The 26,937-nt window shown below is 35.3% G+C and overlaps 2 protein-coding genes across 7 annotated transcripts; one reads left to right on the top strand and one right to left on the bottom strand.

Annotated features, from left to right (window-relative positions):
- Positions 726-11,773, top strand: LOC109719387 (protein FLX-like 3). 6 transcript variants are annotated; one of them, XR_002218670.1, is made up of 6 exons: positions 726-910; positions 2,803-3,340; positions 3,489-3,634; positions 5,655-5,734; positions 5,826-5,979; positions 10,115-11,773. XR_002218670.1 is itself a non-coding variant. In XM_020246027.1 (6 exons), the coding sequence occupies exons 3-6, from the start codon at positions 2,814-2,816 to the stop codon at positions 5,907-5,909; spliced, it is 837 nt and encodes a 278-aa protein (XP_020101616.1). In that variant the 5' UTR covers positions 726-901; positions 1,644-1,745; positions 2,803-2,813; the 3' UTR covers positions 5,910-6,311. The 6 variants fall into 6 exon arrangements, 4 of the variants coding, with proteins under 4 accessions (XP_020101616.1, XP_020101614.1, XP_020101613.1 ...); XR_002218669.1 differs by having other exon boundaries at positions 5,826-6,101; XM_020246027.1 differs by lacking the exon at positions 10,115-11,773 and adding an exon at positions 1,644-1,745 and having other exon boundaries at positions 726-901; positions 5,826-6,311.
- LOC109719715 (putative RING-H2 finger protein ATL69) lies at positions 23,959-24,663 on the bottom strand. The gene has a single exon (XM_020246501.1). The coding sequence runs from the start codon at positions 24,601-24,603 to the stop codon at positions 24,016-24,018; it is 588 nt and encodes a 195-aa protein (XP_020102090.1). The 5' UTR covers positions 24,604-24,663; the 3' UTR covers positions 23,959-24,015.

Below are 26,937 nucleotides of genomic sequence, written 5' to 3'. Positions count from 1 at the left end.
GAAAACAAAAATTTCGCCTCTCCTGGAATTATGAGTGCGCCTTATTAAATATTCTCTACACTAAGTGTATATTTATACATGCACCACATGCCTAAAATCCTTTACTAGAGATTTTAAAATTAATTTAACAAACATAATTTAAATTATTAAACTTTGTAGAATCGTATATATTTAATTAAATTTTTATATTAGAATATTAATAATTTGATATAAGTTGTGGTATATAGAATATTAATATACACTAGGTGTATATAATAGTTTCTCTTTATCCCATCAATTTTAACATGGCAAAGAAAACCCTCACTTATTCTTTAATTTGAAAAAAGTCCTCCCACTTTAATTTTTTATTTAAAAAATTTATTTATAAAATAACTATCAAAACTAAAAATTTGATTAAATTTTAATAAAATTATTAGTATAATTTAACTTTATGAATGTTGAAAGTTAAGAAAATATTAATAAAGAAAATAATTTTTTTATAATGTTCAGAAAACTATTTTATAATTTTATAATATTTTTTTAATTATAACTTTTTAATTTTAAAATTTTAATAACTAATATAATTATTTAAAATACTACATATCCGTCGCATAGTATGGATCCTATCCTATACTAGTATATGCACAATGGGTCTGCAATTTCGGGTCCGATGCAGATGTCGACGGATCATGGAGCGGGATGCGGACAATAAAAAACAATAATGAAACGGGTTGAGGTACTAGTGGAATAAAACCCGAAAATCAGAAGCCCTAAGCTCTCCCGCAACCCTACTCGGACGCAGTTCCTCTCCCCGATCTCTCCATCCCTCCTTGTGCTCGGCGACTACACGCGGCGATTGATCGGCCTCGGCGGCGGCGGAGGATTCCGGTGAGCGGCGGAGTGTTCCGGCGACCGGTTGCAGGTGCGACATGTACGCCCCCCTCTTTCTCTCTCTCTCTCTCTCTCTCTCTCTCTCTCTCTCTCTCTCCCCCTCTCTCCACCACCACCACCATTACCACCATCATGCTAATTAGATGTTGATTATGTTACTAGTTTAACGATTGTTCTTTACTGGATTTTTTTCCCTTTTCTTTTTTTGTGAGGATGGGTTTTGGCTGTTAGTAAGTTTATTAAGTCTTGATTGTGTGAAATTTCAATAGTTGGGCTGTTAATTATGGAAAGCCATATGTATTTTTTTTTATATAGTAGTTGACTGTTAATGAGTTGTTTGACTCTTTGCATGAGTTGATTTGGTTATTTATTGATAGTGTTATTGTAATTTCTGTATTGCAGTTTTACAATCTATTGATGGGTATTTGTTATTGTGTTTCTTTGTACTTCATTTTAACATGCATATTAATATATATATATATTTTTTATAATTATATATGTTTTCAGATAGTTAAACAGATGCGCATTCGCATTTTGCACATTTGCAAATTGCTATGGCGGGTTTACCCCGTGAAGATTGCCTTCCGCATTTTAGAAGAAAATTGATGGTTGTAGTTGGAAAACGATAGAGAAAGAGAAGGAAGAGAAGGGTAATTGTCACATATTTCAAATGAAATGAAATTTTTATTTGGGAAAACTTATCCATAACCTGCTTGGTATTCAGTAGAATGATAAATATTACTGAAATAAACTTCATGCTCTTTTTCTACCAGAAAAGAGAACTGTAATGGGCAAAATTCTAGTAACAGCAGCATAAATTAACTCTTCATGCAAGTGACTTGCAACTGGTCCCTTCCCATACACAATATACACAGGTAACATATATCTTTATTTTATGAAAATTTACAATTTCAACTTCCAAATTAATGATATTTGGCGGTGCCAAGATCTTCAAGATATACCAAGTTTCAAGATTCTAGTTCAAGTAATTTGAGTTTAAAGAAATATGTATAAAAGTTCAGGTAGAAATAAAACAGTCGCCACTCAATAAATAGTTTTTTTTTTTTTAATAAATAGTATAAGAAATAGGGATGCAATAATCCAGGTAACATAACTGTCACTAAGAAGTTATAAATCCAAATCAGAGTCAACGTTTAGCATTGCACGAAGTATACTCTGAAAAATGTAAGTTTTACAACTTGATGTGTTTTAATACAATTATATTAGCCACTTTTTCAGAATACAAAGGTTAAATATTGTAATTCCTGTATCTTGTTGCATATGGTCTTAATGTCCCATCTTACTATTTTCATTCCCACTATTATCTTAATGGCTAGTTGTATCACATCACTATGACATCTCTTTGATTTTCTCCAGGGTTATGATGCATAAATATTTAATTTTAGCCATCGGCTCTCAAATTCTGATAATAGCCTAATACATAAGAGTTGGATACATAGGAGTAGCTGTACCTTGTGGTCGGCAATGGAACATAGCTGTTGAGTTAATCATGTCAAAGTAATAAGTTACCATATCACCTACAATTTTATAATTTATGATAAACAGGAGATTGTAATAAATAAGCTTATGATGTTTGTAAACTGTTGCTTCGAAGTAAGTTGTCTTATCATTAGAGAGAAAGCTGTAATATTATCCTTATAACAGGGTATAGTTAATTATTGTTAAAGAGGATTTACCATTGATTACTTCTATCAATGGTATTTCCTTACTTCTTTCAGCTAATGCATTACTCCATCTTGCAACACAGCAACTATCAACCTTGCGTAGTGTTTATTATTTTTGTTTTCGGAAGTTTGCAGATGGTAACGTATGCAGTCTTTCATCTACAACCTGTTAAGTTATATTTACATGTAAATCTTTCAGTCTATCTTGACTCTACAAACGATGCTTAAAATGATCAAATTTTTTCAGCATAAAGAAAGATGTCAGGGAGAGGCCGTGTACCTCGTCACATTGCCGATGGACGGCGACCTTATCCTGACTTTCAGGAAGGTCCTTACTTTCGTGGTCCTCCCCCCAGACCTCACCCTGCTCTTCTAGAGGAAGAGTTTGAGTTACAGCAGATTGAGATCCGGAGACTTATGGCCGACCACCATGCTCTAGTTGAAGATCGTTTAGCTTTGCAAAGGGAGATTGCAGCTGGCAAAGAGGAGATTCATCGCCTGAACATGATTATGGCAGACTTTCGTGCTGAGAAGGAATCTCATATCCGAGAGTTGATCGAGAAAGGCTTGAAGCTTGAAGCTGATCTTAGAGCAACTGAACCTTTAAGGAATGAGGTAGTACATCTTCGTGCAGAAATTGAGAAGCAGATTGCTATGAAACAAGAACTTAACGTGAAGATTCAGACTCTCACTCAAGAATTGACCAGGGCACAAGCTGATAATCAGCAAATATCTATTTTGAGGGGTGAAATTGATGGGCTTCGTGAAGAGCTTATGCGTGCTAGGTTACGCTCTACCCTGTATTCAGATTGAAATTTTTACATGCCAAACAAATACTTCCTTTCTAGTTCTTTTGTTTGAAAGACCTCTCTTGCCTGTGCAGAGTGGTGCAAAAGCATACAAACTCTTAATCCTATAGTTGTTTCTTGGCAGAACTGCTGTTGAGTATGAGAAAAAAGGAAACTTTGAGCTGATGGATCAAAGGCAAGCAATGGAGAAAAATTTGGTTTCTATGGCTCGTGAAATTGAAAAGCTGCGGGCTGAGTTAGCAAATTCTGAAGGGAGACCATGGGCTGCAGGTAATTGCTATGTCTAACGCTTCCATTTGGACCATTTGTCTAAATTTATGTACTATTAATCAAGGTTTAAAGTGCCGTGGCATGGGGATGTGCCGCTGTCTGCCTGGCACGGTACGGCACCGGCACACTTGCGTGCCGACACATGGTATGCTTACGTGCCGATGGATACGTATGACCTTCTACTGGCACGCTTTGGTACGAACTTATTTTAGTTTTTACTTCCAATAAGCCCTTATAATGTTATTTTGAAAGATTTAATCAAATAATTATAAATATTTGCTATGTATAATTTACTATACTTATTAATTAACATATTTGTAAGTTTTTTTATATGTAAAGTACAACTATATCTGATACAGAATAAAAATTTTTACAGGTTAGAATTTTAAAAATGCAAAGGTATCTTTCTTTCTTTTTTTTGACCATATTATATTTTTTGTTTTACAAAATATAAAAATATAATTTTTAAAATAATTTTAAAAATTATTTGAAAAAATTATTTTAAAAAGTATTTTAAAAAATATTTTTTAATTAATTTTTTCAAAAAATTATTAGATCTATCAAAAAAATTAAGCTTTGTTTATTGAGTTCGATTTTGTTTCCTTAATTCGTCAAAAGTTTTGTGGTGTGACAAATTTTGATAAAATAATTTATGAAAAAAAATGGATGTCTGTGGTGGAAGCGGAGGGCTCAGACCGATAATGGGGGTGCGGGGGGCTTCGCCCGTTGCGGTATGGATTGGATATGTAAATTAAAAATTTGCCCGTATATTGATAAATAAAAAAGTTAAATTATAATTTTTTAAACTTACCTAACGAGTATATCTTTTGATTTGCAATATCCTTGGAGGGTGTGGGATGCTTCGTGGTATCCCAAATAACAAAACAAAAAGAAAAAAAAGGCAAAAAACAAAAAAACAAATACAGTGCCGAGGCACGGACTAGTGCTGTGGCACGGACTTGTGTATTGCTCTGTCTCACGCGATACGCAGGTCGGTGCCACGGCACAGAGGGGGGTCCGAGATCCCCCCCGTACCATGCCACCTTCTTGGGCACTTTAAACCTTGCTATTAATCTAGAATCTAATATTTGCCTTAGCTTATGCAAATTCTTTCCATTTGGACCATCAGATTATTTAGTAAAAAGTTTTGAAATCCTTAATGTGGGCTTTTGATATTTAAACATATATAGCGAAGATGCCGAATTGTGCCATCTATGGTTTTAACATTTTTCACTAATCAACTCTCGTTATTGGATTGATTTTTTAAAATTTGTGGTAATTCAGTTTTAAACTACAGTTTGTTGTGATAATTCACTTTAAAGCTTGGTTATATTTCAGAATTTGTAATTTATTTATAGTGATAATATAGGTCTTTAATGAATATTTTGTTTTTCTGGAAATTATGTAAAATGTGTGCTTCCTTTTGTCCGGTGCGTGCTATTATTTCTACCTAGGCTTCGGGGTCCTTTCTCCCTAGTTTGCCTTGTGTCTTACTTCATTTTAATTATGCCTGTCTTCCAAGTTGTTTCCCTTTTTCTCTGTTATTGCTGTTTTTAATATTGTTGTGGTCGGAGAAGGCAGTGCAGATGTTACACCATGATATATCATTTGTTTTTGCTGTGATGGTTGGGTAGTAGAAGCTGTTGAGCAATGTCACATGTGTTTGGCAAATGAGTACCTGAGACTTATTCATCTATCTTGCATTTGTAAAACAAAATTGCTCTGATTGTCTACAATATAATGGAGTTTTGGTATTCAAAGCTCTACTGAAACCACAAGTAGTGGTTTTGCATTTGGCTTTTTCTACTTTTCTTTCTTAATACATTTGCATATTTATGTAAATTTGTCCAGTTGAATGAAATATGGTACAATGCACGTCCTTTTCTTTTCCTTTTTCTTTTTCTGTTTTTTTTTCTCCCTCCCATACTTATTGGCATAATATGTTCATTCACAATGGCATTTGGCTATATGATAATACAGACTGGTACTTTAATATTATTCTTGTTGCTTTCTGTTTAAGGTGGACCATATGGGATGAACTTTGGTAGCCCTGAAGGTGCCTTTCCTTCTTCATATGGGGCTAGTTACAGTCTTCACCAAGTATGTATCCTTCTAAGCAGTTTTTGTAGGTCATGAATTGAAGTCATTTTTAGTTTTATGCTCTACTTATGGTTCGGTTTTTGACAATTAGGGTGTTGCTGAGAAAGCTCCTATGTATGGTCCGGGTCCTGGTCCATGGGGAGCATTTGACAAGTCTCACCTCGCACGTCGTTGAGGTTTCAGTTGCATTTGTCCATCGTGATGCAATTGGATGGCTTTTATGTTACTGACTGTCTTTCTATAAGGTTAAGACTATATAGCTTCTTTACTGGCGCACGGCCTATCAGATTCGACTTGGTAGGATGCTTTCAGTCATCATGAATGAAGAGCAGCATATCATTTGCAAACTTATTATCAGACTAATACTGTAATTAACTATTGCTTCTTTTCAGCTTTATCATCTTAGTTAATAGCATATGATGATGTCAGAAATGTTCTTGCAAACCTTATACTTTGCTTGGTGCTTAAAGTAGGTACTTGATCTTTGACACTTACAAGTTAGTCTGAAAATTTGCTTTCTACGATGTAAGATAGCTTCTGAGACGTGATTGAATGAAGATTTCCCATTAGAAGTTTATGGTTTGCTTGCTTGATGTACTTTTATCCTATTTTGATGAAGCTAGCAAGTCTTTGGTAGAGTATGTCATAGAAATGGTGATGAAAAATTATTGTAGGTTTCTTTTAAATTGGTACATTCTGTATAGGCCTAACTTTTTGGAGTAAGTTCTTTGTTCTTTTCCTATCTTTCTCAACCATCTAACAGTGATATCTATGGTAGTTTGATCCGTATCTAAACCTTGGTGAGTAATTAGACAAGATATTATTATAATTTGCATCAACTAATAGTGGGTTATCCTGTTTGTCTGTATCTTTCTTGTTTCCCTCTTGTAATCTGTCTATGTTAGCTTTATTTGAGTTTGGGTCCTGGGATGCACAATCTATTTAGGCGATGGGCTGGTAATGCAGCATATCAAATTTAAGCTCTTTCAACTGTAATGCATGGCTCTCTGTCTTAATAGCAGATGGCAAGGTGGTGTCGTTTTAACTACTTAAAATAGAGGAAAGTTCAGAGTTGCATTAAGTTGGTTTTAAGTTGTATAGATCTCTTGCCATTTCTGTGTTATTTTAGAGCTCTAGTTGCTCCAAATATGGTGAAGGAATCTCTTAGTGCTTGGCATATATACTTATGTATATTATATCTTCAAGTGGAATAAGATGGTGGATAAGTGGACGTGTTGAGGATACTGGGCATATTCCTTGTCGCGAGGGAATAATGAAGATAGTGACATGTTGAAGTATAAGATGTTACGTTTGCACACTTGAAATTGTTCCTCAAGATGGCATTGGCTATAAAATTTCATTTGGGATATTGTGCTGACCGATATGAGCATATCTGATATTTGAGGCATTATTTGTAGATATCCATCTATTGGGCTTGATGCTATTATTTAGCGATGAATATTTTTTGGTGGCTGTAGATAAAGTGATAGAGTAGGTATTTTACTTGCTTAGCTACATTGGCTTTGATGCTTGTGTCATTGACAATTCAGAAACCTTAGGTTAGTTTTATGGGTTTGTTACTTAGTTGCAGTGTGCACGACTAGAATTGACAAGTCAGGACTTGTTTTGTCGTGATGTTAAGATTGCAGACTTCATGCTGTGCTTTCGCTATGAGCTAATATTATTGCTTCACTGTCCTTCAGCTGGACGCATACAAGATTGGCTTATTTATTTGACGGGGATGGTGTCACTAGGTATAGCATAGATGATAGTATTAGTTGGAGGACGTTGATATATTTGGTGATTTTGTCCCTAAAAGGGACTTCTGACTTTCAAGTGGTTATACATTTTACGGTAGGCATCAGTATACATGAAAAAGCAGGTTTTGTGAAGTTTATGCCCTTTTTGTTATACCTGGATGAACTTTGTTGCCACCTGTTGGACGAGTTGAATTTGGTGAACTCTTATGCAGTGGTAGCAGCTGCCAGAAATTGCAGCTCTTGGATTTCTCGTATAGCATGTGGTATTTAGTATTTCATAATATGATGGAACCGCCGTTAAGTGCTGATGACTATTATTTCTCTTTGGAGAGAATATTCTTAGCATCTTAGGCTTGTATTGCACCAATTTGTGATAGCTACATGCTGCGTTGTACCCTGCCCTATGATATACAGTCTGCTGAACCATTGTTAGAGTTCGTCCAGGGATATTCAAGTGATGCGGATCATGTGGAGATGGCTTGTACCAAAAGGCAAGTATTTTCCTTCCATTGTTCAAGATAATCATATTAGATGTTGTCCCCTTTTGTGTTTACATATGAGTGCTCTGTATGTGTGCTTATGGATTACTTTTCGATATAGGATTAGGATCTACAAACATCTTTTAACAAGAAAGCTGGCGGTCCAGTAGTAGTCCATACATAGATTCCTTGTCCTAATAAATAAGAATAGGATATTCCTGTTATAGGAGCAATAGGATCTTACGTATTAATGGCCTTAAATTCAAGTTCAATCAACCATAAAACATCAATTCGTGGCCTCTTTTCTTACTGTCACTTGATCTAGGCTGATATTGACACGTTAGCTTTAGTCATCATGATCCTGTTTCTTTCTTGTTCATGCATCTGTGGTAACAATTAAATCTTCCTCTAAGGAGTTTGGTAGATGATATGTCAGTTTGAGTGCATTTTGTGACATTTTTATGGGCCACATACAAAGACTGATCTTCAGTGAATCAGGGATCTGACCATGGTTTCATCAATCTGAAAATTACACAACTGTTGCTCTGTCATATGAATTGAATTAGAGCGACATATTTCAATAAGATTGATGAAGATAGTGTCTAATGGGGCTTTTCTATAACCCTTTTATTAGAAAGGAAAGAACAGAAAAGGGAAAAAGGAGAGGTGGAAGCTTCTTTGGTGCTAATTATTTTGGGTGCATCATATTTCAATAAGATGCAGCTTCTATCTAGATTTAGTTGGGCAAGAATAATCAGTTTATCTATTTGATATTTCCCTATATGCTGATAGTGGAGCTTTTGGTGATGAATTTTTAGGCAGTGTAGTGAATTAACAAATATGGACAACGCTTTCTAGTAGTTATGATGGCGGCCGTGATATTTTACTTCTTGTGGGTTTTCATATTATTGATTTTGATGATGGGAAGTTAATTTGCTGGCTGGCTATAGGAATGTATTTTTAAGGTGATTCCATAAGGTGTGCACTGAAGAGAACTATGTTGCTTTTTAATTATTCAATTTGTATTCAGCCTTTTAAGTGGTTTACCCTTGCAAGACCAGAAAGTCCAGTCAAATATCACGAGGATGGCATTACATGGAAGTTGATCAGTTCCAAAAAATCCTGCTCTAGTCAGATTAGGAGGGCAAATATCTTTATTGTAGATTACCATCCATTATTTTGCATGCTTTGTTTAGTGTGGATGTTGGAGAAGTGAGCGTGCCTACTCCGTGTGCTTGGGATTTGGCTCAACAGATTTACTTTTAATGATCTTTTACATTGCATATGGATAGCTGTATTGTTCTAGAGTATCCCGTTAAGAAGCTGAAGATGATTTACATGTCTACTAAACATGGCAAATATTGTCCCTGCACTATAAACATGTTATTGTTGTAAAGTGTGAATGTCGAATTTGCGGGTAGGATTTATTTGATTGAATTGATAGTCATAAGTATATCATTATATTGCTGGTCATGGGGGTCAATACTGGGTAAGAGAATGACTGATTTTCATCCAGCTTTTGTTAAATGCTTCTGCTTCTGGCATAGTGGGAAATATAGATTTTCGCATGATTTTGCTGCTCTGTTTGTTCTTTTATAAGGATATTAGCAGTCGCTACTTGTAATCTGTTACTGAGAGAGATACCTCTAGTAAATGATTTGCTTTGGTTGGTAGGTAAGCTTGTAGTATTTGATTAAAGAAAGATTTGTTGATGAGATTGCTGCTTAATGTTTTTATGTCTGTATGGAATATCAATAGCTGAGCCATAAAATGTTGAAAGGGAATGAAAAGAAAATTTACTTTTGTGAATGAGATTTTTTTTTTTTAAAGATTTTTTGCTGAGAGCTGTGTAATTAAGTGTCATCATTTACTGACTTCTGTAAGCTGTGGGTGATGTCTTTATTTGGAGAAAAGCTCTAAAACACCTTGCATGATACGACTTTCGCTTTTATCTTAACATCTTCTTGTTTTCACTCCACATGATTAGCATTGTTGCATTTGCTGTGCTTGTATTCTGTTTGTTTTTTGCACTTCTATCAGTTGTTAGTGTGAGTAATGCTTGTTTCCTGTTTTTTCTGCTGAGGGAAAAATTGTTGCTTCCAGTAGTCCTTTTCTAAATAATCTTTTTCTCTCTTGTGCAGGTTAATGCAACAGTTGAATTTAACCAAAGTTCCCATAAAGTTCTGTGCTCAGAGGCGGCAGAAGAAAGCAAAAAAAAAGTTGGGGTGCCTGATAAAAATAGATACCATCTCAAAAGCAGCAGTCCTTTCAATCCTCTAATGGGGACTTAGGATATCGAGACTTGAATAATTGCATCCTAAGAACATGTACCTGATAACAAGAAATATCGTCTCAAAATCAGCAGTCCTTTCAATTCTCTAATGGGGACTTCGGATAATGAGGCTTCAGTGATTGCATCCTATGGACCATTACATGTTTCTAGTCCAAACTGACTGAAGGTGAAGAGGGCATGCAATGAATTCATCGTTGGCCTTCGTCAGACGGACACGCTTAGCCCTCATTTGCCGCTTCTGTATCTTCAAGTCAAATTATATGCAATTTAATATGCGAGGCGATGGATTTCTCTATCCTTGTTATGGTAAGAGTCTGGCATAAAAAGATAAAAAAGCAGTGCCAACGAGGCAGTTGTTTACTGTAAGAAAGAATTATTTGAGAACAAAATTTTGGATATGGAGAGGAGCATACATTTTGATCTGATGGAGAACTTGGTGGGGCACATTGGCATAGAGATACTATTTGAGAATTTACTACGATTTTTCTCTCTTTTGTTGGTGACAGATTCTGCAACAAAAATACACTATCACATGGATCATGTAACTGCTTAGTATGGTGTAAGGATGTGCTCCCCAAAGCACTTTGGCTTCTTGAATTTAACTAGAATTTTGAGCTTGAAAATTTTCACTTGTTTGTTCTGTTTTGGATTGGAAAAGAGATTTTGTTGTGATAGCTGGGTGAAACTTACACCTTTGGGATTGGCTTACATTCAGATTTTGGTTCTTGCGGCTTAGTTGTTGCCTGTAGAAGCCCCTTCAGGGGAATGCTAAAGAAAAGCAAATAGCCTTGATCAACTTCATTTGCTCGGAGGATGATGAGACCTACGTTCTTAAGGGATTGGAGTCTGCTACCTCTCTCTGGGTGTTGGACATCGTGGTGCATCAAGTTGTTGTTTTATTGAGTATGATAACTAGGTTTGCTGTTCATTTACGGCACTGAAATATGTTAGAAGGGGCCATTTGCCGTGGCATCGCTAAGCTGTTATCGTGCAGTCTAATCACCATAGATTTGGTTGGTGGTCTGAGTCCTGCATAAGAACAATTTTCTGGTGTTAAATCCATCTAAGAAGGATTTGCAGAGCCAAGAGGGAAAGCTCATTCTTCAACCTTGTTGTCTAGGGAGCCATTAATGGGTTGAGGCCATTTCAACAGATGTTGCTTGATTGATTTTGAGCTAGGAGTGTCAGTGGTGCTGTATCAGCAATATTTCAACAAAAAGAGGAAAACAATCTCACAAAGGATCAAAGAATGAAGCATTTAGTGCTGGTGTTATGTCAGAGGGAGAAGCCTTTGGAGGAGAACTTGGTATGCAATAATGCAATCGAAGCTTTTGAAAGATGTTTAGTTTTACATGATTAGTTCCTGGTCAGCAAAAAGGCATGCGTTAGTTGTAAAAAAGACTTTTGAAAAGTTTTGAGAGGGAAGAGGCTTACAACTCATTCTGTAGGTTGAAATTAGACGAAGGTAATGTTACATGTTCCTTGGAGGCCTAGAATATTCTTCATTCGTTATTATAGTGCATGCATCCGTTAGTGATTAATTTTTTTTTAAAAAAAAAATTAAAAATTGCAACGGCATGAACTTTGAAAAGTAAAACAAATCTTGCGCATGTCGGATAGAGGTCCATAAAGCACATTACACCAGGTTTATGCTACAGTTTAACGCTTAGAACTGTGGGAAACTTTAATTTGGCCCCCAATGATTTAGAGTATTTTTACTTTGCCACTTTGCTATTTAAAAAGTTTTACTCTGCTATCTCTTTTTTTTTTTTTATTTATTTTTCTTTTCTATGAAGTCCCACCTGTAAATTAGACTTAATGATCCCATGGTTTGTAAATGTATTTAACGACAGGTACTTAATAGTGAAATAAAAATAAAATCAGGAGGAGGTTAAAGCTGAACTTTCCAAGCTAGTGGAAAAGCGAAAATGTGTTAAATTATGGAACGTTTGTTCTTAGAACTATTTGAGTACCTGAAGCTTGTTAACATAGTCAACAACTGCTAAGCAACATTCCGAGCACTATTGAAGGAAAAACAAAATGACATAGCAATTATGTTGAGAATTCTGCGCATTGCAATTTTGGTTAAGAGTTTTGTGTCTGGGGGTGGAGAGGGGATCCTTGATCTTATCAGTCAAAACTAGATTCCTGTTAGGAATCTCCTTTTGAATTCCATTTTATGGTACTAAGAAAAGCTCAAACTAGAAAGTAAGACGAGCGCTGTCAGCTTTGAAGATTTGATTCAGCAATTACTGATCAGTTGAGTTTTTAACCTGTGAAAACATGCAGATCCCGCCTAAAATACTAGTGTGGTTTCTAGTTGGCACATCAGTTGAAGAAATGTTTATGCTGCACTATTTTGGTTCAAATATGAGCTAGACTGCTATGCTATCGACAACACGGAGGTTTCCGTGTTACTAAATTGTTTTCAATGATGCAGTTTTTAAATTGACGATCGGTTCCATTAAACTTGATCTACATTATTGAAAGTATTTAGAAACTAAATATCATAATTTTTCGACATTATTTGGCTCGTAATTAAAAGGTCTCAAATTGACAATTTTAATAGTTAATGTGATGCGTTTGGAAATCTAACGGTGTAAAACAATTAAAATTTGATGAAATTTGTATAGATTTTTTTTTTTTTCACTATTTAGAATAACATCAATATCTCTGATCTTAAATTTAAGTTTTTTATCATTATTTTTCATGAAATTTTTATTTTCAGTCGTTCATTTTTGGACTATTCGTTAGACAGCTAAATGATGTCGAAAAATTATGAAACTTAGTTTTCGAATACTTTCAATAGTGTATATCAAGTCCAACGGAGCTGATTGTTTATTTGAAAGCAACATTATTAAAAATAACTTGATAGTATGAAGGTTTTCGTGCATGCTACTAGCAGCGAAGACTCTTCAAATATTCTTTTACTTTTAATATTAGGCAATCAATCATTTTTCTTGATACGAAGGCTTTCATTTTTGATATTAGGCAATCAATCAATCATTCTTCTTTCCTCTATCGGTGTCGCTTATCATCAATTCTAAAATGTGTCACTCACCATGCTACCTAACATGAAAAAAAACATTCTCATTTAATTGATTTCATGTAATTTTTTTTAATCAAAATCAACGCTAAAATAAAACTCAAAACCCAAAATGCAAATTCTTAATAGTTTTGATAAAAAATCGAAAAGATGATAATAGAGCCAGAATGGTAAACTCAGATCACCAAAGCAATACAAAAAAAAAAAAAAAAAAAAAAAACCTAAATCCTGCGTTTTGTTCGAGAACTAAATTTTAAAAAATAACTTTTTGTTGTTATCGATAATGGAGAGTTAACAGAGAGGATAACGCAAAAAAAAAAAAAAAAAAAACTTCAAATATCCTCCCTGTGGTTTAGCGCTTTTTCACTTTAGTATCCTTNAAAAAAAAAAAAAAAAAAAAAAAAAAAAGACTGATGTGAAAGGTACCAAGGCATCAACAATGTGAAAAACCAACATTATAGAGATCCCAGTATTTCTCAATGTGTACTTTTCCAAAGTTAGTTTAAACATATTTAATTAGCTCTTTAATAGACAAAAAATGGTCAGGTCATCTAGGGTAGTTGGCCGTTGCTACCAGCAGGTAGAGAAATAGTGAAGATGGTCACTGTGTACAACCTACTACTGAAATCACACACTGACTTTTGCACACAATAATGCACTTGAGACTTGCTTTGGCCTAACAATACCTTCTGCAAATTGTAACTTAGACCGACCGTCCCTAAAACAAGTGGCAAATGGTTTGGTTGTTGATACCCGAGATCTCAAATTCGAATCCTAGTTGATTCATATTTCTAGTTAAGTTTATTTCTAAATGAAATTGTTAAAATCGGAACGGCGAAAAATAGATCCAGAAAATAACTTAATGCAGGAAAAAAAAAGATAAGAAAAGAGCACACCGATATTTACGTGGTTCGGCCAACGGCCTACGTCCACGGGCGAAGACGGAGCAAATACTTTATTAATATCGAAAAGACGGATTACAAAGAAATATCTCAAAAGAACCAAAGCTTAATTAGATCCGAAACGCCGCAAACAAGCAACTCCAAAGTGGCTTCTCTCTCAGTCCGTACGGACCACAAATTAGCACTAATTAGTGCATACGGCTCTCCTCCCGAGATCCAAAGCCGTACGGAATTAGTATAGGTCTAATTAGAGATGCGGCGCGGCGTCATTAGAGCTTGCCTCTAATTAGAGCAATGCGCATCGGCTTGAATTGCTCCCACCGTACCGACGGACCACCAGTGATTTAATTAATTTGCATGGCCTTAATTTGAGTCGCTGCATCATTAACTTGACCGTAGTATGTATATATAATACATGTCTCCTAGCTAGAGTTTAATTCTAATTCAATTAGAATTACACTCCTAATTATAATCCGTATATGCCAAATTAAATCCAATCCCAATTAAATTAGAATTTAACTCTAATTTAGATAACTACAAATTTAAACTAAATATAACAATCTCCACTTTGGTTTAATTTATAGTTTAGCCGCTATGTCGAGATCGCCACAAAACTCCACCTTGAATTTAATTCGTCTCAATGCTCCTTAACGCTCCGTGCTCCGTCTTCCCCAAACGTTCCATAGGGCCTCAAATACTGCCAACTGACACCAAGTCTAAACAATACTTGAACTTGGCAATAGTAAGGAACTTAGTAAGCATATCCGCCGGATTGTCCTCAATACCAATTTTCTTAATAGTCACCGTGCATTTCCCAATCACATCCCGAACAAAGTGAAACTTTACATCGATGTGTTTTGTCCTCTCATGAAACATCTGGTCTTTCGACAAATGAATAACACTTTGACTGTCTGAATAAACAATCGTCGGATTCCAACAAGAAGTAAGCTCTCCAAATAAGCCTCTTAGCCACATAGCTTCCTTCACACCCTCTGTCATAGTAATATATTCTGCCTCCGTCGTAGACAAGGCGATAATAGGTTGTAGTGAAGCTTTCCAACTAACTGCACATCCGCCAATAGAAAATACATAACCTGAAAGTGATCTCCTCCTGTCCAAACCACCTGCAAAATTCGAATCAACATATTCAACCACACTATCCTTACATCTCCCAAACTCCAAATAAGTGTTAGTGGTACGTCGTAAGTATCTCAAAATCAACAAAACAGCTTGCCAATGAGCCTTACCAGGATTGGTCATATATCTGCTAACCATGCTTACTGCGTAGGAGATGTCCGGTCGCGTGCAAACCATGGCGTACATGATGCTCCCGACAGCACTAGAATAGGGAACATGTGACATGTACTCCCGCTCATCATCGGACTGCTGTGATGCCTCGACAGAAAGTCTGAAATGCGCCGCAAAAGGAGTGCTCACCGGTTTTGCAACTGTCATCCCGAAACACTTTAAAATCTTCTCTATATATTTCTCTTGTGTCAAATGCAGTAGTCCTGACTTGTTGTCCCTCCTAATTTTCATACTAAGGATTTTCTTAGCAGCATCTAGATCTTTCATCTCAAACTCACCCTTAAGTAAAGCCTTCAATTTATTTATCTCAACTATGTCGCTAGAAGTAATTAACATATCATCGATATAGAGTAATAAATATATGAAAGATCCCTTATCAAGCTTTCTGAAATACACGCAACTGTCACGCTTGCTTCTGGAATATCCGTGACCTGTCATGAAAGAGTCGACCCGTTTATACTATTGTCGATGAGACTGCTTTAAGCCATAAAGCGATTTCTTTAACAGGCAAACATGGTCTTCCTTCCCTTCAACAATGAATCCTTCCAGCTGTTTCATATAAATTTGCTCCTCAAGTTCTCCATGCAAAAAAGCTGTCTTAACATCAAGCTGCTCAAGATACAAGTCATTCATGGCTACTAACGATAAAAGAATATGAATAGAAGTATGCTTTACGACGGGTAAGAAAATATCATTAAAGTCAACACCTTCTACCCGACTGTAGCCCTTAGCAACTAAACGAGCTTTATACCTTGTATCTTCTATGCCGGGGATTTCGTCCTTTTTCTTGAAGACCCATTTACAGCCGACAATTTTCTTGCCTGTAAGCAATTTTACCAACTCCCATGTGTGATTCTTATGGAGAGACTCCATCTCCTCATTCATCGCCATCAACCACTCTGCAGAACTGGTACCAGAAATAGCTTGATTATATGTGGAAGGCTCACCTTCTTCTGTGTCTTGTGCTACTGAAAGAGCGTACGCAACCATATCTTCATAACCATATCTCTGCGGTGGTTTGATCTGTCTCCTCGCTCTGCCTGTAGTAATGCTCTGCTTCTCAACTTGTGGGGTTTCAGTTACTGAGGTGTCTGCCGACTGAACTTGTTCTGACTGAGAAGAATCCTGCGACTGAACTATACCATTGGTCTCTACCTCCACCTGCTTGCTAGCACTCGGGGTCTCATCAGAAGAATTACGGTTAGGATATAACATAGCAGATTCATCAAATGTGACATTCCTACTAATAATTAATTTATACGATTTAGGATACCACAATCTATATCCCTTAACCCTCGATGCATAACCAATAAAAATGCACTTTTTAGCCCTAGGTTCCAACTTGCCTTCATTAACATGAACATAAGCAGGACAACCAAATATTCGCAAATTAGAATAATCAGAAGAGCTGCCAGACCATACCTCCTTCAGAGTTTTGCAGTTAAGTGCTGGATGTGGAGATCGATTCACTAAATAGCATGCCGTAGAGATTGCCTCTGCCCAGAAACTCTTCGCTAAGCCAGCATTAGAGAGCATATAACGGGCCCTCTCCAAAAGAGTTCTATTCATCCGTTCGGCCACCCCGTTCTGCTGTGGAGTATGCCTAACGGTCTTATGTCGAACGATCCCTTCCTTCTTGCAGAATTCTTCAAACTCTGACGAACAGAATTCCAAACCGTTGTCGGTCCTTAATCTCTTGATCTTCTTTTCAGTTTGCTTCTCAATCATGACCTTCCACTGCTTGAAATAATTGAACACCTCATCCTTACTTTTCAGAAAGAACGCCCACACTTTACGAGAATAGTCGTCAATAAAAGTCAACATATATCTAGCACCACCATGAGTAGGAGTACGAGAAGGTCCCCAAAGATCAGAATGGATGTAGTCCAGAGTACCTTTTGTTCGATGAACTGCAGCCTTAAAGTTGACTCTATTTTGTTTACCAACAACACAATGCTCGTAGAAGTCCAACTTTTCTAAACTTTGACTACCAAATAGACATTTCTCGCCCAACTTCATCATACCATATTCGCTCATATGGCCTAGTCGCATATGCCATAATCTGGTGCTATCCGAATCTGACATAGAAGAAGAAATCACCGCTGCTGAACCTGTCACAATGGAACCCTGTAGAATATATAACTTGTCGGACAACTTGGCCTTCATCACTACAAGATTTCCTTTAGCGACCTTCATTAATCCGTCAGCTGAAGAATACTTAAAGCCTTTAGTATTAAGGGTACCCAATGAGATCAGATTTTTTTCTCATATCCGGAACATCCCGAACCTCAGATATAGTTCTCACTACTCAATCGAACATCCGTACCCGAATAGTGCCAATTCCAATAACTGTGCACTTAGAGTGATTTCCCATCAATACATCTCCACCTTCAATAGGCTTGTACGTCGAGAACCATTTTTTATGCGTGTAGATATGGAAGGAACATGCGGAGTCCATAAGCCACTCATCCTGTCTGCGTGTCTTATCTGTAACTGTGAAGACGATATCATTTTTATCTGATTCTTCTGCTGCAATATTTGCTTCTGCTTCAGTATTGGTATTTTTTTTACCTTAATTCTTATCATCGTTATTTTTTCGCTGCTCTTTATTTTTCAACTTGAAACAATCAGCTTTTATGTAACCCTTCTTCTTACAATAACCACAAATCAGATTCCTGTACTTTGACTTTGATCTAGATGTACCTATATTACCAGAACCCTTCTCCTGAGACCTCCCTCTAGCGACAAACCTTGTCCTGAAGCTCCACCTATCTCGTTGCTTATCTGCATGTCAATTCTCTCTTTTGAAAGTAAAGAGGATTTAACATCATCGAGACATAGAGTATCTCGTCCAAACAAGGTCTCACGAAAATTCTTACAAGAGGGCGGTAGAGAACATAATAATAAAAGGGCTTCATCTTCCTCCTCGATTTTGACATCTATCGAGCGGAGATCCATAATAATAGAATTAAATTCATCTAAATGCGACTTAATAGAGGTACCTTCTGCCATGTGTAACATAAAGAGACGTTGCTTCAAATATAACTTGTTGGTGAGAGACTTCGTCATATAGAGAGACTCCAATTTAAGCCAAAGCCCTGCAGCGGTATTTTCATCCAAGACCTCGCACTATACCTCATCAGATAAATATAATTGTATTGCCGTCAGAGCTTTGTCATCAATCTCCTCCTTCTGCTCCGCCGTTAAAGAATTGGACATCTTTTTTTTTCCCAACAGTGCCTTCTGCAATCCTTGTTGCGTTAATACAGCACGCATATTGACTTGCCATAATACGAAACTGTTGGTACTGTCAAATTTTTGAATCTCGAACTTCGTCGTCATCTTAATCCTCAAAGGAAATAGAAAGGCTCTGATACCAGTTTGTTAAAATCGGAATAGCGAAAAATAGAACCAGAAAATAACTTAATGTAGAAAAATAAAAGATAAGGAAAGAGCACATCGATATTTACGTGGTTCGGCCAACGGCCTACGTCCACGGATGAAGACGGAGCAAATATTTTATTAATGTCGAAAAGGCGGAGTACAAAGAAAATCTCTCAAAAGAACCAAAACTTAATTAGATCTAAAACGCCGCAACAAGCAACTCCAAAGTGGCTTCTCTCTCAATCCGTACGGACCACAAATTAGCACTAATTAGTGCATACGGCTCCTCCCAAGATCCAACGCCGTACGGAATTAGCATAGGTCTAATTAGAGATGCGGCGTCATTAGAGCTTGCCTCTAATTAGAGCAATACGGGCTAGAATTGCTCCCACCATACTGATGGGGCACTAACAATTTAATTAATTTGCATGGCCTTAATTTGAGTCGCGGCATCATTAATTTGATCGTAGCATGTATATATAATACATGTCTCCTAACTAGAGTTTAATTCTAATTCAATAAGAATTACACTCCTAATTATAATTCGTATATGCCAAATTAAATCCAATCCCAATTAAATTAGGATTTAACTCCAGTTTAGATAACTACAAATCTAAACCAAATATAATAGAAATAAATGAAGTGGGTAGCGTGCTACCTATCTCTCTCAAAAAAGAAAAAACAAATAGTAGCTTAGTTCATATTTTTAATGAATGAAGCGGGTAGCAAGCTATCTTTTTGTAAATAAATAAATAAATAAATAAAACCTTCTACAAATATAATATTTGCCTAGAGCTCTTTAAGTTTATGTTTAGGTCTGTTTGGTATCGTTGTCAAATTTCTTTAATTTTTTTTTTTAATACTAATTATGTTACGAATCTATCCCAGCTCGCGAAAAAAAAAACGGGTGGAAGGTGGGGAGTCACTCCCACCCGAGGATCCATTATGTTCGTTTTTCTAACATTGACTGTTTAATATGTCACACCGCCCTAAATAAAGTAATTTAACAAAGTAAACTAATATGGTAAAGTAAAGTTGGTCCTTTCTCCTATTTTCTAATTATTCATCAATTTTGTATAGGTATGGTACTTCATGAAGTCAAAAAAGGAAGTGAACTCATCCAATCCTAGCTAGCATTTCCATTCAGATCAGTTAAAATAAAGAATAATATGTAGGGATACCAACCAATATACACTGTTGTGGCTTGATTATGCAGTTTTCACTTGGGGCATGTTTGATTGCTCGAAAGTCGGTGAAGTGGAAAAAGTCACTTTTATAAAAGTAATTTCTACTAAAGTGATTTTTCAGTTCAATTGTTTGGTTGCTATAAAGTAAAAATTAAAACTATAATTTTATAATTTTTTATGATTAAATTATAGGATAAATTGCATTATTATCTCCTGAACATTTGGCGAAATTTTACTTTATCACTCGAACTCCTAAAATGGATATCTAACATCCTAAACTCTAATATTTCATTTATGTTACCCTTTCTGTCAGTTTTCCGTCAAGCTCCGTTAACTGAAAACTAACGGAAGGGATGAAACGAATGAAATATTAGAGTTTAGAGTCTTAAATATCTATTTTAAGAGTTTTGGGGGTTAAGTAAAACTCACCAAAAGTTCAGAAAGTAGTAGTGCAATTTACCCTGTAGGACTATTGACTATAAATTATTTTATTATAATATATTATTTATGGATTGACTACTAACTCTCAAGTTAGTGATCATACTTGATTTTGAATTTATCATCCTAAAATAAATTATACCATAATTTATTCTATATTTTATTGTAATAAAATAAAAGCGAAAGAAGTGAATTAGAGTGGCTTAAAGATAAGAAAAAAGCGATACTAACCAGCTACGATACTCGAACACTATATTGTCCTGATGCACTCGTTAATATGGTTGATTTATAATAGGTGTTCTCACTGGGATATAGAGATTTTAATTCTCAGTTAATTTTTTGTAGTACTCATTTGTCTCTTTTATCTTTAGAAGTTTTGTTCTAAAGTATTATAAAATATTATTTTATATTTTTATATTAAAAATTTTTAATTGGCTGAAATGAAGTACAAAAATTTTATTTTAGGCTACAATAAAATTACATTGCATAGTTTCATAGAAAATAAGTGCATTTTCTAGAACAATACTTCTAAAGATAAAAGGGACAAACGAGTGCTACAGAAAATTAACCGAGAATTAAAATCTCTACATCCGAGCGAGAGCATCTATTGTAAATCAACCATATTAGCGAGTACAGTAGGACAATAGAGTGCTCGAGCATCGTAGGTAGTTAGTATCGCTCTTTTCTTATCTTTAAGTCACTCTAATTCATTTCTTTCGCTTTTATTTTATTACAATAAAATGTAGGATAAATTATGGTATGATTTATTTTAGGATAAAAAATATATATAAATTCAAAATCAAGTATGGTCACTAACTTGAGGGTTAGTAGTCAATCCATAAGTAACAAATTAGGGTAAATTGCACTGCTACCTCCTGAACTTTTAGCGAGTTTCACTTAACCCCCCAAATTCCTAAAATAGATATCTTACACCCTAAACTCTAATATTTCATTCATTTTACGCCTTCCATCAGTTTCCGGTTAACTAAGCTTGACGGAAAACTGACGGAATAGGTAACATGAATGAAATATTAGAGTTTAGAGTGTTAGATGTCCATTTTAGGAGTTCGATGGCTAAAATGAAACTTTGCCAAAAGTTCAAGGGGTAACAATACAATTTATCTTTAAATTATATATAAAAAGGTGAAAATATAAACAAACGACTTATACTTGCAATTTAAATTAAAAATTTAAATTTAAATTTAAATTTAAATCTGAGTTGAATTTATAATTAAAATTTAAGACATAAATTTAATTTACAATTTGAATTTAAAATTTAAGTTATAAGTTATAACTGAAATTAAATTTTAAAATAAAAGTTCAACACAAAAATTAGAACATTTAATCAAATTTGAATTTATAATTTGAATTATATATTAATTTACTGTTTGATCTTAAATTCTGAATTCAAATATGAATTCACAATTTAAATTAATATTTAAATTAAAATTAAAATATGAGTTTAAATCACAATTCGAATCGAACATTTGAATTCATAAGTCGAATTCAAATTCAGACTGGAATTCATTATTGAAATTAAATGTAAATAGCAAATTTAAATTTGAATTTGAATTTGAACTTAAAAATTTAAATTTTAAATTCAAATTTCAGTCAATAATTTGAATTTATAGTTTGAACAATTTGAATTCAAATTTCAAATCGAAGATCTTAACTAAAAATAATTTGATTAAAATTTAAAATTTAAAATTTAAATTTAAATTCTAGAATTCAAATTTAAATAAAAATAAATTTTAAATTTTAAATTTAAATATAAAGTCATAAATTTGAATTTAAAATTTTATGTTGAATTTTAATTTACAAATAAAATTCAAAATGTGATCATAATTTTAATTCAAATTTAAAGTGAAATTGAACTTTAAAAATAAATTTAAATATTAAAGTTAAGACCAAATATAACCTCTTAGCTTAGCTCGATCTCTACTTTCGGTGACTTCTGAATTTTTTGAGCCAAGGTTAAGAAAGTGGGATTTAATTATAACTCACTTTATTAGTCTATTTTTGTAAAATGACTTTCGTATTCACTTTCGTAAAATAAATAACCGATAATACATCACTTTCTAAAAGTACCACTTTCGATGTTACACTTTCGGCGAACGAAACATGAATTTAGTTTCTGAACTTTTATATACATTGTATTAATTCTCAATAATTAAAAATATAATGATCATTTCATTTATAAGTAAAGAATAAATGATCGATATATACTAATGAATTCAAGCCTAATATACTCAAGTTTTTGAGTCAAAATTTGTCAATAAACAACATGTTTATAAAAAATATTTTTTTAAAATCTAATTTGGATTGAACTAAAATAGATGACTCATTTTACAAGGGATAAAATGTGTTACGACTTTATACGTGAAAACAATGTGTATGCTAAAATTTGGAAACGTAGAGCGCCGGCGAACACCAAATTAGACTATGCCATATTTTGATATTATGTGGGCTTAAACTGGATTAGATCTTTCTAATAGTTAACATTAGATTCAACAATTCGATAATCTTAAGCTACTGATCCAACCGATTTGATGCGTTAATTTATTTGGCTATTGTTATAAATATTATATATATATATATATATGCTGATAGCTTGACGCACTCTAAAAGGCAAGACTCAGATAAGAGTGGCCGAAAATGCTTGAAGAGTGGAAGGATTGGAGTTAAGAAGAGGTGGCCGATTCATATGTAAAAGATAGAATTTACTTACTAGAATAGTTTACATAAAATAGAAATTACGAGATGTGAAATAGAAATCACTAGATTATAATTAAGGTTGCTGTAGGCGATCGAATAGACCCAAACTGCATGGTGGGTCTAATTTTGAATGAGTTTAACTGGGTAGGTCACATTCTCAAACAAAAACCTCTCCGACAAAATGAAATTTTTTAGACCCATATAGGGACTGGACTGTCGAGTTGGACTCGAATACTTTCAAAAGTACCAAGAATGTGGTGTTTTCGAGTTTTAAGCCATTGGATGGATAGATATGAGGTTGAGATGATGGTAGTAGGTGATAATAGGTGGAATAGTGTTTGATCCAAAGACTATTAGTAATCAAGAAATAGATCCAAGGGCTAGAAGCCTAAAAACTTAGAAGCAGTAAGGGATTGGTACTTCTAAAAGTATTCTAGCTCAATTTCTGGACTGTCAATACTTTTTGTAAGACGTGATTTGGGATCTTGATACTAAAACATTCGCTTCTATACTCTACAGTCTTCACCATTTCTGAATTTTGCATGGAAGTGAGTGATCTTAGACACCACGATTTCAACTTAGGCCCTTTGACCCACAAAACACTAATTAATTAATCAAGTAAGCAAGTAAGCAAAACCAAGTATATTAAATCAAAATCAATAATAAATTAAATAATAATAGTACATCGAAATGAAGGGAAGCAAAAAAAAAAAAAAAAAAAAACTTTTTTTAGAACCCGCACCGACAGGTAGCGGCGCGAGATCCAATTTCATTGGCGTGGAGGGCGAGGGGATGAGCTCGGAGAGCGGGGTGGCTGCGGGCTGGTGGCGGCCGGGGAGGGCGAGGAGCTGCGGCAGAGCGGGCAGGCGGCGCTCACCCGCAGCCACCGCTCGGCGCATCCCGCGTGGAAGCCGTGCCCGCACTCCGTCCCCCGCCGCACCGCCTCCCCGGCCTCGCACTCCCCCAGACATATCGCGCACGTCCCCACCACCGCCGCCGGCTCTTCCTTCCCCGCGCCGCATGCGAATTTCGGGTAGAAGGCGTCGATGGCGGCGTCGTCGAGCCCCACCGCCACCGCCATTTCGGATGTGGTGGGTGAACGGGGGTGGTGGTGGTGGTGGCGGTGGTGGTGAGTGGGGAGGGGCGGGGAGGGGGAGGATGATGAGGTGCCCTTGGCGCGGACGCAGAGGTAGGAGGCGAGCATGATGGTGGAGACGAGGACGAGGATGCCGACGGCGATGGCGATGCCGTAGCCGAGCCCAACGCCCGCCGCCGCCGCCGCCGCCGCCGCCGCTGCCGCAGGCGCCGGGGAGTCTGGGAGCGTCGACGCCGCCCACGACGAATCCGACGACGACATTGCACCAGAGAGGGAGAGAGAAGGAAAGTGTCGAGGAGAAAGCGGTGGAGTGAAGGGGAGGGAGTGGGGTGGGTGGGAGGTAACAAAAGCACCGAGGGAATTTAAGGCGGGTGTAATTAATGCGTAAGAGTAGCGCTAGCAGCGACGAATGGTGGTAGACGTAAGTGGTAGAAAATAAAAAGTACGTAGCTTAACATTAATATAAAATTTTGGACAAATTTGAAAGAAAAAAAGATAAATTCTTAATTTACAGGAGTTGTAATCTCAACAAACCTTCCTCTAAGTTTTCGAACCTTTTTTAATTTTTTTTTTTTTTGAGAGATAGTAGCACGTTAACCGTTTCATTTATTTCATTTAGAAATAAACTTAGCTGAAAATGTGAATCAATTAGAATTCAAACTTGGGTCTCGAGTACAAACTATCAAACCCTTTGCCACTTGCTCTAGGGACGGTCGGTAATTTTTTTAAAATTTTAGTTAAGAAAAGTAGTGGTAAGAGTAGTAAAAAACTATATATATATATATATATATATTTGGGTGAGAGTGTTGTAGGTTTACACTTATTTTGAGTTGTGAACTTTGGATTGCTCTTTTAAAAATAATTTATGTTTAAGTTGGATGAAGAGAACATGTGAGAAATCTTTTGTTTTATAAAAAAGATAAGGGAAAACTTCAAAAACCCCCCGTAGTTACGTACTTTTTTATTTTAGTATCATGTGGTTTAAAGTGTATCAAGTTGAGTACACTTTAAATCACAGGGTAGTAAAGTGAGAAAAAGTGAAACCATATGGGAGGTATTTGAAGTTTTCCCAAAAAGATAATGATAAGAGAAAACGTAATTTATTTTTATACTCTTTGGACGAAGGAAAAGAAACCAGTAGGATGACTTTCGCTTTTTCTCTCAATTTTAGAAGAGAAAAGAAAATTGGATCATTATAGGTAGGCGATAGGTCCGATTCCTAATGACCCACATTTATATCTATTTTTGTGACATTTTTTCTCTCCTTGTTTCTTTTTTATTTATTTTTATTTTGTTATTTTGTTTTTTTGTTTGTATCAAAACAAAGCATTTGAATACAGCGCACTTCCACGATAGAGTCCGATGATTTTTTTTAATCATTTATATTTTGTTCTGATATATAATATATAAAGTACGGCTACTGTACTATTAGGAGCACAGCAGCCTGTGTGCTCCTGAGTTACTAACCATTCATCAATTTTGATGGGTGGTTAGGGTGAGAGAGAGAAAAAAAAAAAAAAATTCAAAGAAAAGAGAGATTGAGACACCTAATTTTTTTCCATTTTTTTTCTCTTTCTCACGCTAACCACCCATCAAAATTAATAAATGATTACGAACTTAGGAATATACAGGTTTCCGTGCTCCTAATAGTACAATAGTCCTACTCTCTCTCTCTCTCTCTCTCTCTATATGTACATACATAGAGTCCAGCTGTTATACTATCGGTAGCATGGAGGTCTCCATACTACTAAGTTGTTTTCAATGATGCAGCTTCCAAATCGACGATAGGCTCTATTAGACTTGATTTATACTATTTAAAGTATTTGAAAATTAAGTTTTATAATTTTTGACATTATTTACATATCAAACGAATAGCCTAAAAATAAACGGTTAAAAATAAAAATCTCATTAAAAAATGATAAAAGACTTGAATTTAAGATAAGAGGTTTTGATCTTACTCTAAATAGTGAAACAAAATTTTATAAAAATTTCATCAGATTTGGATTGTTTTATACCGTCGATCATTAAAATTATTAATTTTGAGACCTTTTGATCACTAGCCAAATAATATCGAAAAATTATAAAATTGAGTTTTCAAATACTTTCAATAGTGCATATCAAGTTTAATAGATCCGATTGTGGATATGAAAACCGCACCATTGAAAACAACTTGCTATCACGAAGACCTCCGTACTACCGATAGTATAGTAGCCTATATATATATATAGTAGGTCTTGTGTGCTATTAGGATCATGGAGCCCTCCGTGCTCTTAAGCCATTTTCGATAATAGAGCTTCAGAATCGACGATCGGCTTCTTAGACTTAATCTAACATATTTGAGCTATCTAGAAAATAATTTTTGTGATTTTTTGGTATCATTTTTCTAGCGATCGAAAAGGTTCAAAATCAACAATTTTTAATGGTTGATGTATACCGTTTGCAAGTTTAACAATATAGAAGTATTCAAATCAGATGAAATTTTGATAGAAAATTATTTATACTATTTACAGCAAGATCAATATATTTGATCGAAAATTTTAATGCTATATCACCACTTTTTGTGAGATTTTTATTTTCAGCCGTTGATTTTGAACC

This window comes from Ananas comosus, linkage group 13 (genome assembly GCF_001540865.1).
Source record: "Ananas comosus cultivar F153 linkage group 13, ASM154086v1, whole genome shotgun sequence".
Lineage (NCBI taxonomy): Eukaryota > Viridiplantae > Streptophyta > Magnoliopsida > Poales > Bromeliaceae > Ananas > Ananas comosus.
The sequence above is the reverse complement of the archived record's forward strand: the minus strand, read 5'-3'. Positions and strand labels throughout refer to the sequence as shown.

Coding starts and splice junctions, on each gene's coding strand:
- LOC109719387 (XM_020246024.1), top strand. CDS start 2,814: ATGTCAGGGAGAGGCCGTGTACCTCGTCACATTGCCGATGGACGGCGA. Junction 3,341..3,488: donor GAAGAGCTTATGCGTGCTAG/GTTACGCTCTAC, acceptor GTTTCTTGGCAG/AACTGCTGTTGAGTATGAGA. Junction 3,635..5,654: donor AGGGAGACCATGGGCTGCAG/GTAATTGCTATG, acceptor TTTCTGTTTAAG/GTGGACCATATGGGATGAAC.
- LOC109719715 (XM_020246501.1), bottom strand. CDS start 24,603: ATGTCGTCGTCGGATTCGTCGTGGGCGGCGTCGACGCTCCCAGACTCC.